The 14,954-nt window shown below is 40.5% G+C and overlaps 1 protein-coding gene across 1 annotated transcript in view; it reads right to left on the bottom strand.

Moving 5' to 3' along the window:
* Positions 1-1,227: 1,227 nt before the first annotated feature.
* The window catches only part of LOC310924262 (junctional adhesion molecule 3B-like), a 30,882-nt gene continuing 17,155 nt past the window's right edge, over positions 1,228-14,954 (bottom strand). Inside the window, exons 2-9 of the mRNA XM_083885934.1 lie at positions 8,757-8,825; positions 8,555-8,668; positions 8,024-8,176; positions 6,584-6,786; positions 5,419-5,518; positions 5,194-5,323; positions 5,046-5,100; positions 1,228-4,248 (exon numbers count right to left, since the gene is read on the bottom strand). Coding sequence (XP_083742060.1) covers positions 4,213-4,248; positions 5,046-5,100; positions 5,194-5,323; positions 5,419-5,518; positions 6,584-6,786; positions 8,024-8,176; positions 8,555-8,668; positions 8,757-8,825 — 860 coding nt within the window. The 3' untranslated portion in view covers positions 1,228-4,212. The remainder of the gene's footprint in view (positions 4,249-5,045; positions 5,101-5,193; positions 5,324-5,418; positions 5,519-6,583; positions 6,787-8,023; positions 8,177-8,554; positions 8,669-8,756; positions 8,826-14,954) is intronic.

Here is a 14,954-nt window from a genome sequence, read left to right as displayed (position 1 = left end):
TAAATCTGCAAAGCACTATGGTCAACCTGGTTGTTTTTTTAAATGAGGTCTAGAAATAAAGTTGACTTAACTTGACCTGCTCATAAAGGGCCGATGGGGTCAAACTGAAATGACCTCAGGACGACAGTGTCTAGTTTGGCCAGTAGGGGTCTGGTCATGTGAAGAAGAAGAATAGATAATAAAAAAGCTAAACCTTTAATATAGACTGCAGTTTCCAGGTTATAGGGGGTACAGGAGGTCACACAGGTACTGGGGCCCTAGGGCATGGTGGGATTCTGAGGTGAGAACGAGGAGGAGGAGGATTTATTAAATGATGCAGGACTTGAGCAGGAGCCAGTGAAGATGGATTATAGTGAGGGTGATGCAGTCAGACACTTGGAGATCAGCCAATCCTGGAGCTATGATGCTTAGTGGACAGAAATCTGACCAACTTTTCAGCAAGTTTACATCCAAACGCCTGTTTCCTCGTCATCAATTAAACAAGGCTCTGGAACCTGCTTTCTGGGAAACAGCAAGTAGAGTAAAACTGGCGTTTACTGAGGACATTCCTTAAATGTCATTTAATGTATGTATTTATACTTATATATAATATTTTTTTTAGTAATATATTCATTTTGCACACATATTTAATCCAGCGTGTGGTGCAGAGAAGCTAAATCACTGGCAGTGCATGTCAACAGAAAAATGACCTCAGATCTGCATTTTCTTTCATCTCATTGGCTTAAAAGCCCGCATAACTCCAAACACATGTCGTATAATCCATAACTGAACCGTTTTAACGAGAAAGTCCGTAAGAAAAAGTTTGTCTGCGAGAAAAAAAAAGAGTTAAACAGTCGTCCGATTTGTAGTGATTAATGTGCTTTTTCTGCCCGTGTTGAGCCAAAGGTGAAGCGAGCTTCACTTGATTTTTCTGACTAAAAGAAAATGATCCGTTGGCTCTGCCTGCAAACGACAATATATCATGATCCCTGCTGAGCTCATGCACTATAAAGCTCCTTATTCAGGAACGCGCGCTGCCAGTTGGCAACGCGGCCAGAAAAGAACAAGAAAGTTGTTTTCATGAAGGGGGCAGGAAATGGAAATGGCTTCGGATTCGGTGATAGATAAGAGCCGCGGGATCGACAAAGACGTCACAGTGTGGACACTAAGATTGTGGGAGGCAGAGAAATGATCCACACAGGACACAAAAAAAAAAACCACACACGTCTCCAGTAACATAGGAAGTGAGTTTATTAATCACAAATTGAATAATTAAAATAAAAAAAGGAAAGAAAAGAAAAACAACAAAGCCCTAAAGGGACATTCTACTTTCACAGAGTGCGCTTCAGAATAATCACCTTTTTTGTTACAGCGCTGAGACACAATGTCGAGTGTTTGCCCTTTAACACCATGTGACGCAAATATGAGAATCACGATCGACATCCAGCCATAACTGAATGATCATTATAAATGGAAAGGCTTTATTTCCCCGCCCCCTTTTTCCTTTTAAGCCTAATATTTTAGTACCGTATTTTTTACCAAAAATAATTCCCACTATATTATTATTATTAGGCACTAATATATTTCCATATCTACGAGACTAGAACGTGTCTGCGCCTTCAAATCTATGAAAAACAAACAACAACACTATGTACATATTTGCAGATATGTAAAGAAGCAAAAGTGGAGATTTGTGGTGACGTCATTCCTCTCAGAGCCTGGTTAAACTAACGAATGCTGCTTTAAAAGCACTGAAGAGGAATAAAGGTTGTATTGACTGGGTTTATTCATTCGTTTTTGAAAAACCTACTATGTGCAAACGTCGGGCTGATCGTCTCTACCATGACTGATACTCGGTTAACATTTTACTATATCAACCAGCTGCTTAAAAAACAGTAAAAGTAGTAAGAAATACTACAAAGCAGGGGTCAAACTACTATTGAGTGTCTAGTTTGTCCAAACTTTTGGAGAAAAATATATCGAAATAACCATATTTATGATCGTATTTCACCAAATTTCAAAATAAAAGCCTTTGTTTTGATAGATAGCGCACAACATTAACTTATTTATGATGAAAAAATTTGGTTTCACACACACTAGATGTGTTTTTCTGTATCGTGGGATGTGTAAAACCCTGGGAGCTGTCTTAAGCTCTGTGGATCAAGTTTCTAATTTGACCGTAATTTTTAGAGAGGAAAAAGAAGCAGATATGACTTCTTTTAGGCCATTAATAGCCTAAAATTTGCAAATTGTGATTAAAAACAATTAAATCTGGTTGTAGATCTGTTACAGCTGGTGGGTTTGTTGTTACGAATGATGCTAAAATATAACGTTTTCTCAGTATTACAAATGGCTAGAGTTTCATATCGCCTCAAATAGTATTTTTTGTTTTTGTACATGTTCACCACTTTACATAATCTTAATAGAGAAAAAGAATAATCTATGTACAATCAGAAACACTGTTAACCCTCCAGACCCCAGCTATATGTGTCTGGACGACCAGCTCTGCTCTAATTAAGCATTAGTAGACACATGAGGCATCAGAACATAGTATTTCATAAAGGATTCAGGTCAGAGGAGAGAGAAATTGTGTCTCCTGCTGTGGTTGGCACCTTAAATTACAGTTTTCAAATAATCCTGGTCACAGCGAGGAGCCGTTCACACGCAGCGTCTAAAAGTGTTTTAAAAAAACAACGCCTGTGTAAGGAGACGGAAATATTTTTAAACCAAAGAATCCAAAACATGGGAGCTGCTTAGGTTGCTGGAGTTGTTGTTTTGCAGTTTCTCCCACTCCAGCGTTGTTGTTTGGGTGCATCGTGTCCTTCAGAGTTAACAAAAAAACAATTTAATCTACTTCTTTGTGGCGAGTATTAAAAGACACGGTGGAATCTAAAAAAAAAAGTGAGCCTGAAAAACAGGTGCGTCACAGTGGACACTCCATGTGAACGGTCCCTAAACATGTTAACAGCTGTAAACAGGAAGAAGATTTTCATCTCTGCAGTTGTTTATGAGCTCGGGTTAGTTTCATTAGACTGAGCGTTAACAGCAATTTTGATAAAAACTCATAAATATAATAAATAAAAAAGGGATCAGGGAGCAAATCTGGGCAATCGCGCTTCCAAACATCTCTTCTTTTTCAAAGTAAAACTGAGCCAGCAGTGTTTCCAAACGCTTCCAATTTAGTGGGATTAATTAAAATTCAAATATCCAGGTGAATGTTTGGTTGTAGCTCCACAGATCTGGAAGGTTAACTTATTATTATAATAATAGTGTAATACTGAACATAATGTGTGACGGCAAAACTCTATATCTCAGACAGCAGGTTCAATAATATATACAAGATCAACAACGAGCATAGAAGGACACTTAAAATGAAAGAAGACGCAGCACTGATCGTGGACAGTGTTTCACAGCATTTGACTGGCACTCAAACCTCAAAAACCTCTGACTAAGACTATCTACAAAACAATACATATGTAAGACTGCCCCATCACGTCATGATATGCTAACTAAGTTTTTTTTTTTCTTTTCTTCTCATTTGTCTTTCTTTTTTGTTCAGACTGCAAACGTCACGTGTGAAATGCTGGACGCAAACGTGGTTAAAGTACGACATTTTTTCTTCAATCCACAATCAAATAATAATAATAATAATAATAATAATAATAATAATAATAATAATAAAAAAAGAAGAAGAAGAACACATGTTAGTATTTTACAAATATTTAAAAAAGTAAACCTTTATCTATAGGCATTTTAAAATATATTCCATCAAAAATAGTCTGACAAATTTCAACAGTAGAAAAAAAGAAACGTTATACAAATGACAAAAGAGTTTTGAAGCGAAAAGTTTTACAGTAGAAACACGTCATGGATAGAGTGACTTTAGAGGAGCGACGGAGAGAGAGAGGGAGAGAGAGAGAGAGAGAGGTGCCTCTTGTCCTCCGCTGTTGAAAAACCATGCAGTTACTGTCTAGAGCTCCGTAATGTCGCGAAAAACAATTCAGCTGGTGGTGACGTTTGAGTCGTCAAACTCAACCCAGTCCCTACGCGTGCCGTGCAATAGCTGTACATGTCGTTCTGGGAGATTCTCGTCACCTTTGGCAAACTCCAGTCGTTGGGTTTCCGTCGCACCGAGCGCTGAGAGCGTGGACCGTTGGCGGGGCTCCGTGGTCACGAGGGGACCGTCTCTCTCACTCGGCACAGTGCCCCCCCCTCTCTTCATCCTCTCCCATCTCAGATCACAAATGACGACTTGTGTCGGAAATCCCCCTGCGGAGAGAGTACCGTTAACGACAACACGTGACAGCAGCATTTCAACAGTTTTGTGCACCATTTCCTGTACTTTGGCAGAGATTTTAATCTAGGAAAAGAACAAATTGCGCACATGAGTCATACCAGTAGCTCCTGTAACCTCATTGTAAATCTCTGGAGCTAAATTCGGTTCAGTTTTGTCATAAATGTAATCAACTAACACACAACAGAGAAGTAGAAGGAGTTAATGTTACCCTGTCCCTTTAACACCATTATTACTAGGACTGCCCCCCTGTGGTCGACCAGAATAATTGTTTGTTGTTGTTTATTTTGCTGCGGAAAACTACAGAAAACACACAGGGAACTCTATTTGAAGCTGACTTGTCGTTTGGGGTCACCTATACGACTTTTATTCATCAAAAGAGTTGCAAAATGAATAGAAAATACAGTATATAATATTTTCAGCTGTGCTAACATAATTTAAAAAGGTTTTTCAAGGGTTTTCTAATCATCCAATAGCCTTCTAACGCGATTAGCAAACACAATGTACCATTAGAACACTGGAAATGGGCCTCCATACACCTATGTACATATTCCATTAAAAACCAAACGTTTAACGATGTATAGAGTGTATTTCTGATTCATTTAATGTTATATTCATTGAAAACAAAGTGCTTTTCCTTCACAAATAAGGACATTTCTAAGTGAGCCCAAACTTTTGAACAGTAGTGTATATGGCCAAAACAATATAATAGAAAATAATATAATATAGTAATAACTGTATCAGTTACAAATTGATTGAACAGTCTACAAACCTCGTCTTCCGTCCTGACGTAGTCCACTCCGTCTCCTCTGGCTGGAACTTTGTAACTGAAGGAAAGCAGGGAGCACATCATGTTTTTTATGGATGGTGCAATCATTGTTTAGTTTGTGAAATAGGACTTTGATTTGTGGACGTCTTACTTGTTTCCCGTCTGTTTCTGACTGGAGAAGTAGCCTTTCTTGTACGCGCAGCAGATACCCACTGTTATACACAGGAGCACGACCACCACCACCAGCACTCCCAGCAAAATCCCTACCAAGTCCAGATCAACTGTGGAGGACACAGGTCACACGATTTAGTCTTCCTGTTGTCTGGTAAACCTGATGTTTATTATGTGTGTGTGTGTGTATCAGTGACATACTTACACACTTCCATTTTCTGGGGTAGACACTCGGCTTGTCCCGCGTCGTTCCTTGCTCGACAAAAGTACTCTCCTGCGTCTTCTTTCCTGACCGAGGTGAACTTCTGCAGGGGAGGAATCGAAATTGAGCGATTATTCAATCAATTTATTCATTAAGAGTCAGTGTTTTTCTTTGTTTTGTTGGCATGGTTATCACCTCCAACGGTTAATGTCATTGATTTGTTTCAGTTGAATGTTTCTTTTCATGTTAGGAGCAAATAAATACAGAATCTGTACAACGTTGTCTGTACAAATACTGGGAAACAGCTGTGAAAATGTACTGTAATATGAAAAGTGACACAGAATTAGACGAAGTACAACTCTGATTGAGTGCAGAATGAGAAGTCAACCTAACTTTTTCACAGTAAATGAAGCCTGAGGCTGCGCTGTCCATGCCAGAGAAGCTCACGGTGCTCTGTTACGTTCGAGGAGCAATATTATTTCTAATTTAATTCATTAGTTTTGCATAGATATCAGCTTTTTGCCGGAGTGGAAAGGCGGGAGTTATAATTGATCGCGTACTCAAGACAGCAGCAAGGAATGAGTGATAAATTAATTAATTAAAATATCAATCGATAAACTACAATTGGCTTTATTATTTTTAATTTATGTGACATATTTTCCCTTCCTTTAAGCCCCAGGTGTATTAACAACAAAATAATTAAGATGTGGTGATGGAAATGGCAGTGTCTGTCTGTCTGTCTGTCTGTCTGTCTGTCTGTCTGTCTGTCTGTCTGTCTGTCTGTCTGTCTGTCTATCTATCTATCTATCTATCTATCTATCTATCTATCTATCTATCTATCTATCTATCTATCTATCTATCTATCAATCTACATCACATAAAGAACATCAGCGTAGTTTTCCTGTGACGTGTCACTTCTTAGAGGCCAGCACCAAGGTTGACAGGAGAGTGAACCAGGCACTGGGGGGGGGAAGCGAGTGAGAATTGAGGAATGTGCAAACGAGGACAGCAGATTCCCCTCTTGGCTCGAGTCCGCTCACACCATCAACTGTCTCCCCAAAATATCCGCCCCCACCCCTGGGCGTCAGGCCACCGACCCCTCGCTGCCCCGCCCTTGCCGCTCCATGTGCCCTTGTCCCAAAGACACCACGGCGCGCACATAGCTCACCAGAGTTCCCTTTTCTGCGTTGAGAACGTACGAGGAGTTGAAGAACTTCAGGCTGCTCTTTGGGTCGTCGGGAATCTCCTCCTTGTTCTTGAACCACTGGTACTGAGAGTCGGGGAAGCCCTCGTCCTCCACGCAGCTCAGCTCTGCCGGTTTCCCAAACGGCACCGATTTGGGGACGAAGCATTTGGGCACCACCGGCTTCACTGCAGTGACACAAAAACATATGAGCGTGAAGGCTTCACATTTGCCGAGCATCACAAAGATCAAACAACTGACACCATTGTCTCATGATGCGACCGGAGCGTGGCTTTACGCTTCACTGGAACCAACGACCGCAATGACACGACCAGATGGGTACATGATTTTCGCCCCGTGCCAAAAAACGCCACCAAAACACGCGCTCTCGCTTTCTTTAGAACTGCAATTCAGAGTAGATGCAGTTTCAGAGGTTTCCTCTTATAGCCCAGAACACGCCTTTGCAGCTGGGCAGGTCTGGTCATAACACATCCTAGTGTGTATGCCAAAGGGCTGGTGCGACCTGCAGCACGGTCTCGTCTTACAGCATCCAAAGTGTCAGGGCACAATAATAGCTTGTTTCCTGCTTGAACCTTTATATTTCAATGCATCTGTCTCGTATGTTTGACTCTACATGTGACACACACACACGCCAGTTAATCCAAACCTTAAAGAGCCTGTAAAGCAAATACAGAGTTGCTCCTCCTCATACATTCTATGCTAGAAAATAGGGTGTTGGAGGATGTGAAAAAACTGTGGAATTAAGAGTTTCTCTTCAGTGTTTTTGAGGCATGTCTAAATATATGGCTCCATGACGCACAGGAGCTACAGCTAACATAGCTCCTCCTCCTCAAAATGCTGTAACGATATAAAACACCACCGTTAGCTCACTAATTAAGATGTAAAAACACACAGATAGTCTCTGACACTTTATCTAATATCTTTATCCCTGCAGATGAGGAAATAAAGCAGAGAAGAAGAAGAAGAGAGAGGGTGAAGAACCACTGCTAAACACTAGCATTAGCATTAAACTACTATGGAAATGATGAAATTGTAGCTCCCTTACATTAATATTCCATACAAACCACAATGTTCAATGACGGGAGTTATCATTTATCACATGGCAAGGAATATATGACAAATTCATTCATTAAAAATATCAATTATTGGCTTTTTGTCAGTGTTTGTACAGAATATAATAACGCAAGTGCGACTAGCCGATATCACACTTCCTGTTCAACAAACATAGTAGTTTCATACTGTACACAAACTCATATTTCTATCCATCTTAAGGCCTTATCCCTGACCTTAACCATAACCAGAAACCACCTAACGACAACTCAAGTGTTAGTCCTAAACTCAGAAAATATGCAAATACACAAAGACACACATAAATGAATCAATGATGCAGGTAAATTGAAGTACCTCTTACAACGAGATTGATCACAATCTCATCGAACGACTTCTGGTCACTGACGGCGGTGACCTCGCAGCGGTACTTGGCCGTGTCCGATCTCGTGGCGTTGAGTATCAGTAGCGAGGCGGGTTCTCTGAATATCGCTCTGTTCTCCAGATCGCCTGTCGACAGAAAAACAACAAAATAAACACTTTGCATTAGCGTAATTATGTACAAACAGTTTGTGCTATCGGAAAAATTCCAAGGGTTTTTGTACATCGAGACAAAAACTGTCTGGTGTTCATGTACAACAACAGGTACAATTATATATTTATACTATATAATTGTTGATAGACTACGTTAACATGCAGTAAATTGTAAATAGCTGCCAGATATTGATTGGTATTCTAGAAAATGGGCAAAAACACTTACTCACAGGACATTTTCTGGCCCTTTTATGGTTAAAATAAGCAAAAATTCTGCATAATTTTTAATCGATAAGTAAAGATTATAAAATGACATGCATAAAATACCAAATAAACTGTGACTTCACACCGTACCTATGATTTTGTTGTCAAAGAACACATAACTTGGTCCACCGACTGTAATCTTCTTCCATTCCACTCTGGGACTGCTTGTAGAGATGGACTCAATCACACACGATAACTCGATTTCTGTCGGGCAGAAAAGACGGTGAATATTATTATTAATTCAAGGCATTTTTATCAGGGTTTATTTATCATTATTTCCATTGGCTCTTACTGTCAAACTCATTAGTCCATGGTGAGGCGTTGACCGTCTTTAGCTCCACCGCTAACACAGTGAGGACGCCTGAAAAACAAGAGGACAGCATATGAGCATATGAATTTTCATGATACTGCGATGTCTTTTTATTTTAAATAGTCTTCTTCTTGCAGATTACTTGTAACCCTTTCACCTTCACACATCGTCAAATTTCACAATCACATTTTTACTCGAATGGAAATGTTAATCTCACATTAAGTGGCGAGCGTGATGTGATGTCATGTGACGATCCGGAGCTTTGTTCTTTCAGTGTCCAATTTTACTCAAAGCATTATATGTGTATGAATGTATGTAATGAGGGTGTGTGTGTGTGTGTGTGTGGGGGGGGGGGTGCTGCTTCTACGCACACTGGATAATTGCGCAGGGAGGCATGTGCCCTTTTCAGGGCAAGTCACTAGTCAGTATTTCAACTGCCTGCCGAGCCCCTCCTCTATCTCCCTCTCTCTCTCTTTGGGCCTGATGCTGTTGCCCAAGTGGGACAAATGGTGCAAATGCACCCTTGACAGATCTGTGTTGGTATGTGGTGGTGGAGGGACAGGGCCTTGAGAGGCAGCGCTGCTGAATCATCGTGACAGCCTAAGGTCCCGCGAAAAAATTAATCTCCACAAAGTCACTTTCACATGAACGCTAACTAAAGAACGGACTCATCAACACGTGCACTGTGCCACTGTGTAAATAAATGAATGAATTAAAAAAGGCTGGTGCCCCATCCATGTGATTCTTAAGTCAGGTGTGCTCTGAGACTAATGACTAGCACCACTGGGCCTCTCGTTTAAAGAAAGAGGGATAACCTGGCGTCCACTGAGTGTCATGTGGATCCACAGCAGTGTCCACGGTCGCCCGACTAAAGCAGACAGGGTAAGCTGATTAGGACACAGTCTTTCTGGAGATCATGACAAGAAGACGACAGCTTGTTTTTAGCCACTGCTGACAGTAATAACACCGCGGCGAACTGGGTCACAATTACATTTGACAACAAGAGACCTCCTCTCAGGAAGCTTTGTGGAAAAGTTTAGTCTTCACAGTGACTTTTAGTCCATATTTGGACTCTTGTTGTTGTAATTACACAGGTATGGAAATAGAAAGTCGATTTTGCAGAAGCGCATTTGATCATTGTTCACTGTTTTACATGAAAGCAGAGATGTAACAGTGTCAAGACGCCCACACTTGGTTGCTGATAAATAAAATAAAATGGATGATAATCGCTCTTCCATCTTCGTGTGCAGCTCCAGACTGTTGCTCTTTATCTGACGCTGACCTCATGCAGGAATAAATAAATAAAAGGCCTATATAATGAAATAAAATAAGCCGATGACAATAATTAAAGGTTACATTTATATAATATTTGATTAAGCTTTGCGGCTCCTCCAGATGTGATTTAAAAAGTGAGAGCTGTGCCACAGATGCAGACACAACAGAGTCTGGTCCCAAGACGATAAAGTCTAGCTTTTACAGCACCACATGAAAACTGTGAGAACTTTACCAAAGACTTGCAGAAGGGAATAAGGAGCACAATGTGCACTTCTTGATTCAGAGAGATGACAGCAGTCACCTACTCTGCACAAGTTCTGGCGGAATGAAAAGGCTGCGCGCTTTCAACTTCCAGTGTTTCTGAGCTCTTCTTCTTCTTCCTCTACTGTTGCGACACAGACGTCAGCCAATCTTCAAATAAGAAATGCACGGCTGAGTCATCTCTGTACACTGAGAGGTTAGAACGATGACGGAAGTCCACGGACAATCCTGTCACTTAACTGAATTCATCCATGTGCACAGATATGCTATATTTACCGTTTCTGACAAAAGCTTGTGTATGCCAGGCACGCCACTGCTTACTTGTGGGTTTAAATTTCAGATGCACTGCGTGCACTGTGTAACTTAACACCAAATCTAACTAGGCCAAGTATGCCAAGAGTCCAAAATATCAGAATATGTTCTGCTGAAATAGAATCATCATAAGTTGACAATATATTATTGCAGGTGATTAATTTAGTCCCTGTGACTTATCATTAAATGCAACGCTCAGTTTCGTCATAATTCCAGAAAGAAGTAATGGCGGTTACATCCCAGGGCTCCTCCTTAATTCGGTGGTATTAGGCCAGATTAGGTGACTAAGTGAGCTTGACGTCGAGATAAAAAGGCTTGAGAGGTCTGTCATGGAAACAGCTGTCCAGGAAAAGACATGAAACCCCCACTCAAAAAGGAATGGACGTTGACGTCTGTCTATATTTTATCTCCTGTATGAAATGGTAAAAACAGACCATAATAATGACTAATAATGGCTTGATACCACTTTTTTTTTTACATAATCGTAGAAGAAAGACATAATGCATACACTTAAGATGTGTAGAAACATTCTAGTCCTTTTAAAGAAGAAATAAATAACCCACAACATGTCTCAGTTAAGCTGCTGCTGCTGTGTCTCTTTTTTAATTTTTTGAATATTTTAGCTTAATATTAATCCACAAAGCTGTGCAGCTCTTACTTACATTTTGAAACCCGTGCTAAGTGAATTACTTAATTGATAGTTAGGGTTTAAGGACTGTATTGGATTCTTTTTCTGATCTCTGATTCTGTAAATTTCCCTTTTTTTGCAATTAATGTGTGGTGGCCCTGATATTTTGCTCCATCCTACTGCTTATCTCTGTGAACTAACTCTCAATTTTCACTTCACAGCAGGGGATGGCAACACACGTACACGCTGCACTCCATTGTTACAGAAATAGACACCTGTTCTGTTCTGTATGCCTCTATCTTAATGTGCAAGGGATATTTTACAACCATTTAACATCCCACTCTTTTTTTCACTGGATAAACTGAATTGCTTTATCTCAAATTTAATATCACAACAATAATAAACATTAGACTGTGTTGGCAAAAGAGTCTGGTGATAACTTGGAACAGTACAGTCCCAAAACGGGGGCGATGACAGATGACTGGGATCGTAAAAAACAACAATACTTAAAACCATGCTAACAATATGGAGTGGAAAATATGTCGATACTATCAATGTTTTCTTACACCCTTGGTGTTATAAGTAATATGCAGCCTTAAGTAATTTATAGGACTAAAAGCTGTTAAACTGATTAAACTGATTATTGCAGATTTAGTGTTGAAGGGGGAATTGGATTCTGAATCTTTGCTGGCATAAAGTGTGCATGAACAAATAAAGTGACTTTTGCCATTAGCAGTACTAGTGACAATGTTACAGCTTTGTAGAGTGTGAACTTGTCATACACCAAAAAGCGTTATCAGGGAAACAGAAAGAGCTGAACTATGGTGCTGACTATTCCTTACGAGAGTGGTGTTTCCCTTTTTCCCTCACAATTTGTCTGGCACATCCTTTCCCGATCGTGTCCGACTCATCCTGTCTGTGTTCTGATCTCCTTCAAAAGTCTCTAAGGTCTAGCCCTAGGGTCTAAGGTCATCGTATTTTGTTTGCAGAGACAATCATGATGACGAAAAAGCAACGTCAGCATCATCAGAGCAGGAAACACGCGGCTGAAATGGACCAGTTACAAAGACAAATGCTAGTGGATAAAAGTCAACTCCTCAGTGGAGTTGGATGTCGAACAAGCACGGTTTAAGGGTCAGTTTTGACTTGAAGAATTTGCAGACCGAAGCTAATACGGAATATTGAAAGGACACTGCAACACATTTACGTTTTTTCATTGCGGTCATGGCGATTAATAGCACTTATCTGCTCTTGACGAGCACTTAAAGAGATTTGCTTTTCTGTCACCTATCATTCACACTGGCACATCCATTAGGGGCAATTTACAATTCTCTGTTTTGTCCAAGAACACTCGGGCATGCAGACTGGAGGAGAAGAGCGGAGTCCGACTATTACTCGTTGAGTTAATGAATGACCTCGTCCTTTTTAAGCAGATCTGCTGACAGAGCAAGTTCTTGGTATTACTATCATCAACTACTATCAGACATTAGCCAAGGATAATCAGTTCCATCAGAGAGGTTAGCATGATCTGTATGTGATATGATAATAAGAGAACCATTTAATCCATGCAGGTGCTCAGTGACCTGCATATACATCTTGGTCTTGGTTTGGACCACAGCTGTGTGTGAGATCTGGCAGTCTGTAAATCTGCAAAGTTTTTTTTTCTTTAATCTCCTCGCTGGCCCCATGATGGGTGCAGGGTTTTCTGTGTAATCTTAGTGTAATGCCCTCATAAACCCCCTCCCAGATTTACATCACTGAATAATACAATAGGAGGAGAGGAGCTGTGTATTTCTTGATGCCTGCCTCTGTGTAATGAATCCCTCCTTTCTTCTGTTGTTTCCCGGGGGAGGCCACACTTGTTTCCTGTGCTGCTGCTTGGTGAATCCAGAGAGGTGAGGCTGGTATCATAAATAGAAAGGTTCAATTAAGCAACCAGTGATATTCTCCGAGGAGTATCTAAGCCTTGTGCCTGTGGAGAATATTCCCACGCCCCCTTTAAAGTCTCAGACATCAAAGTACACACACCCAGATTCACTCGCTATCAACCGGTTGCTGTTTAGAAACTTTATTTACTCTAGATTTCTGCAGGTAAACAAGTTGTTGACACAAATGCTTCATTATCCTAATCTAAAAAAAAGTTTTAATTAGTGCAAAACAGGCAATTTCCTCCCCCAAAGTTTTCCCGAACAAAATAGCTGTATCAATAAATAGACTGACGCTGCTGCCGCGGAGCTTCTCAGGTCAACCATTTGTAAAAAAAAAAAATGACAAGAATATGCGTATGAGTATGAGTCACATATTCTGAGCTCTTAAAAAAGCAACAGTGGCTATAACACCTTTCCACAGGCATGTGCATCCAAACACGTGTAGAGCAAGGCACATGAATATGAGAACATGGGTACATATTTACTGCATGCGGCTAATGTTACACGAATAACATGTCCCAGATAACCCCCCTCATATGTATTCAGCAACGTGTTTCCAATTTAAACGGTAGGTAAAACATGCAACGATGAGGCTGCTGAGGAGTGAAAACATGCTCTATCGCTGCGGTAGGAGAAAAGAAGAATGTAAATGCTGAGGGAGACTCGACTCGGTGCACTGGTTTATCGCCTCCCCTAATTATCCCACAAGTACATAAACACATCAGCCGGAGCTGCTTGTTCTCTGTAAAGGAAGAAGAAAACTAAAAGGAGAAGCAGGTTCATGACACAGCAAAGACACAATTAGCAACGTATGCAAATCTGCGAACTACAGTACGAATTCTAATCGCATAACTGGCAAGGTTCAGGTCAGCGTCAAAGAGACAACTTGTATGTATGTTACCAGTAAACTAAACAAATGCGAAAAACCAGTATTAAATGTTCTATAATGCATGAAAAGCAGTTCAATGTATGGCTTCACCTATCATTTGTTTTGACTTTTTGACACAAAATGTTAACAATCTCTTTTTTCTTGCTGTTTTGGAAAAATATTTCCATATGACGGTTTCAAGAAATGTCTTCATCCACACGAAACCCCACAAAGCAACTGAACTAAACACCGTAGCACATATGCCAGACCTGTATGTGGCGCTGTAGCACTGGTACGGAAACACACCAAAACCCAGAGAAGAAGACAGTGGGCATGTGCTCTGTATGATGTATTCTACCATTGACTGTGAGACAGAATTAAGAAAGCCAGGTTAGATAAGCAAAAGATGACATCATTGTTTTCCCAATGAGTATAATGGTTGTCTACAAGGCTGGCATTTTCCCACTCCCACTTCCCATTCACATAGACTTTTTCCCCAGTATCTCACATCACTGTTTTCTTCACATGAGGATAGGCTATTTGTGAAATCACCCCCACACCCAACACCAAACACCTTCAAAAGGCGACACACAGGGAGGAGGGAGAGGAATGTAAAGGCAGCAGCAAATGACAGGAAGTTAGTCATAAGTTATCCAAAAAAGGACATCAGCGGCGCCAGCTTCGATGATCTTAAATTATTAGATCACTCCTGCATGCTGTTAAAGCTTTAAGAATGACTACATGTTCAACATGGATAACATGCTGTGTTAAGAGGTTGTTAAGTCTATTGCGGGGTTTCACTTCTGCGAGATATTCCCTCTTACTGTAAGCAAGCAAAACTGGCTGTAGAGTGTACATTTATGTTAATTTATAAGTTTATTAAGTGCACACAACTACTGCGTCTCTGT

Source organism: Microchirus variegatus, assembly GCF_963457635.1.
Source record: "Microchirus variegatus genome assembly, chromosome: 2".
Lineage (NCBI taxonomy): Eukaryota > Metazoa > Chordata > Actinopteri > Pleuronectiformes > Soleidae > Microchirus > Microchirus variegatus.
Note: the sequence above shows the minus strand (reverse complement) of the source record. Positions and strands in the feature narration are given on the sequence as shown.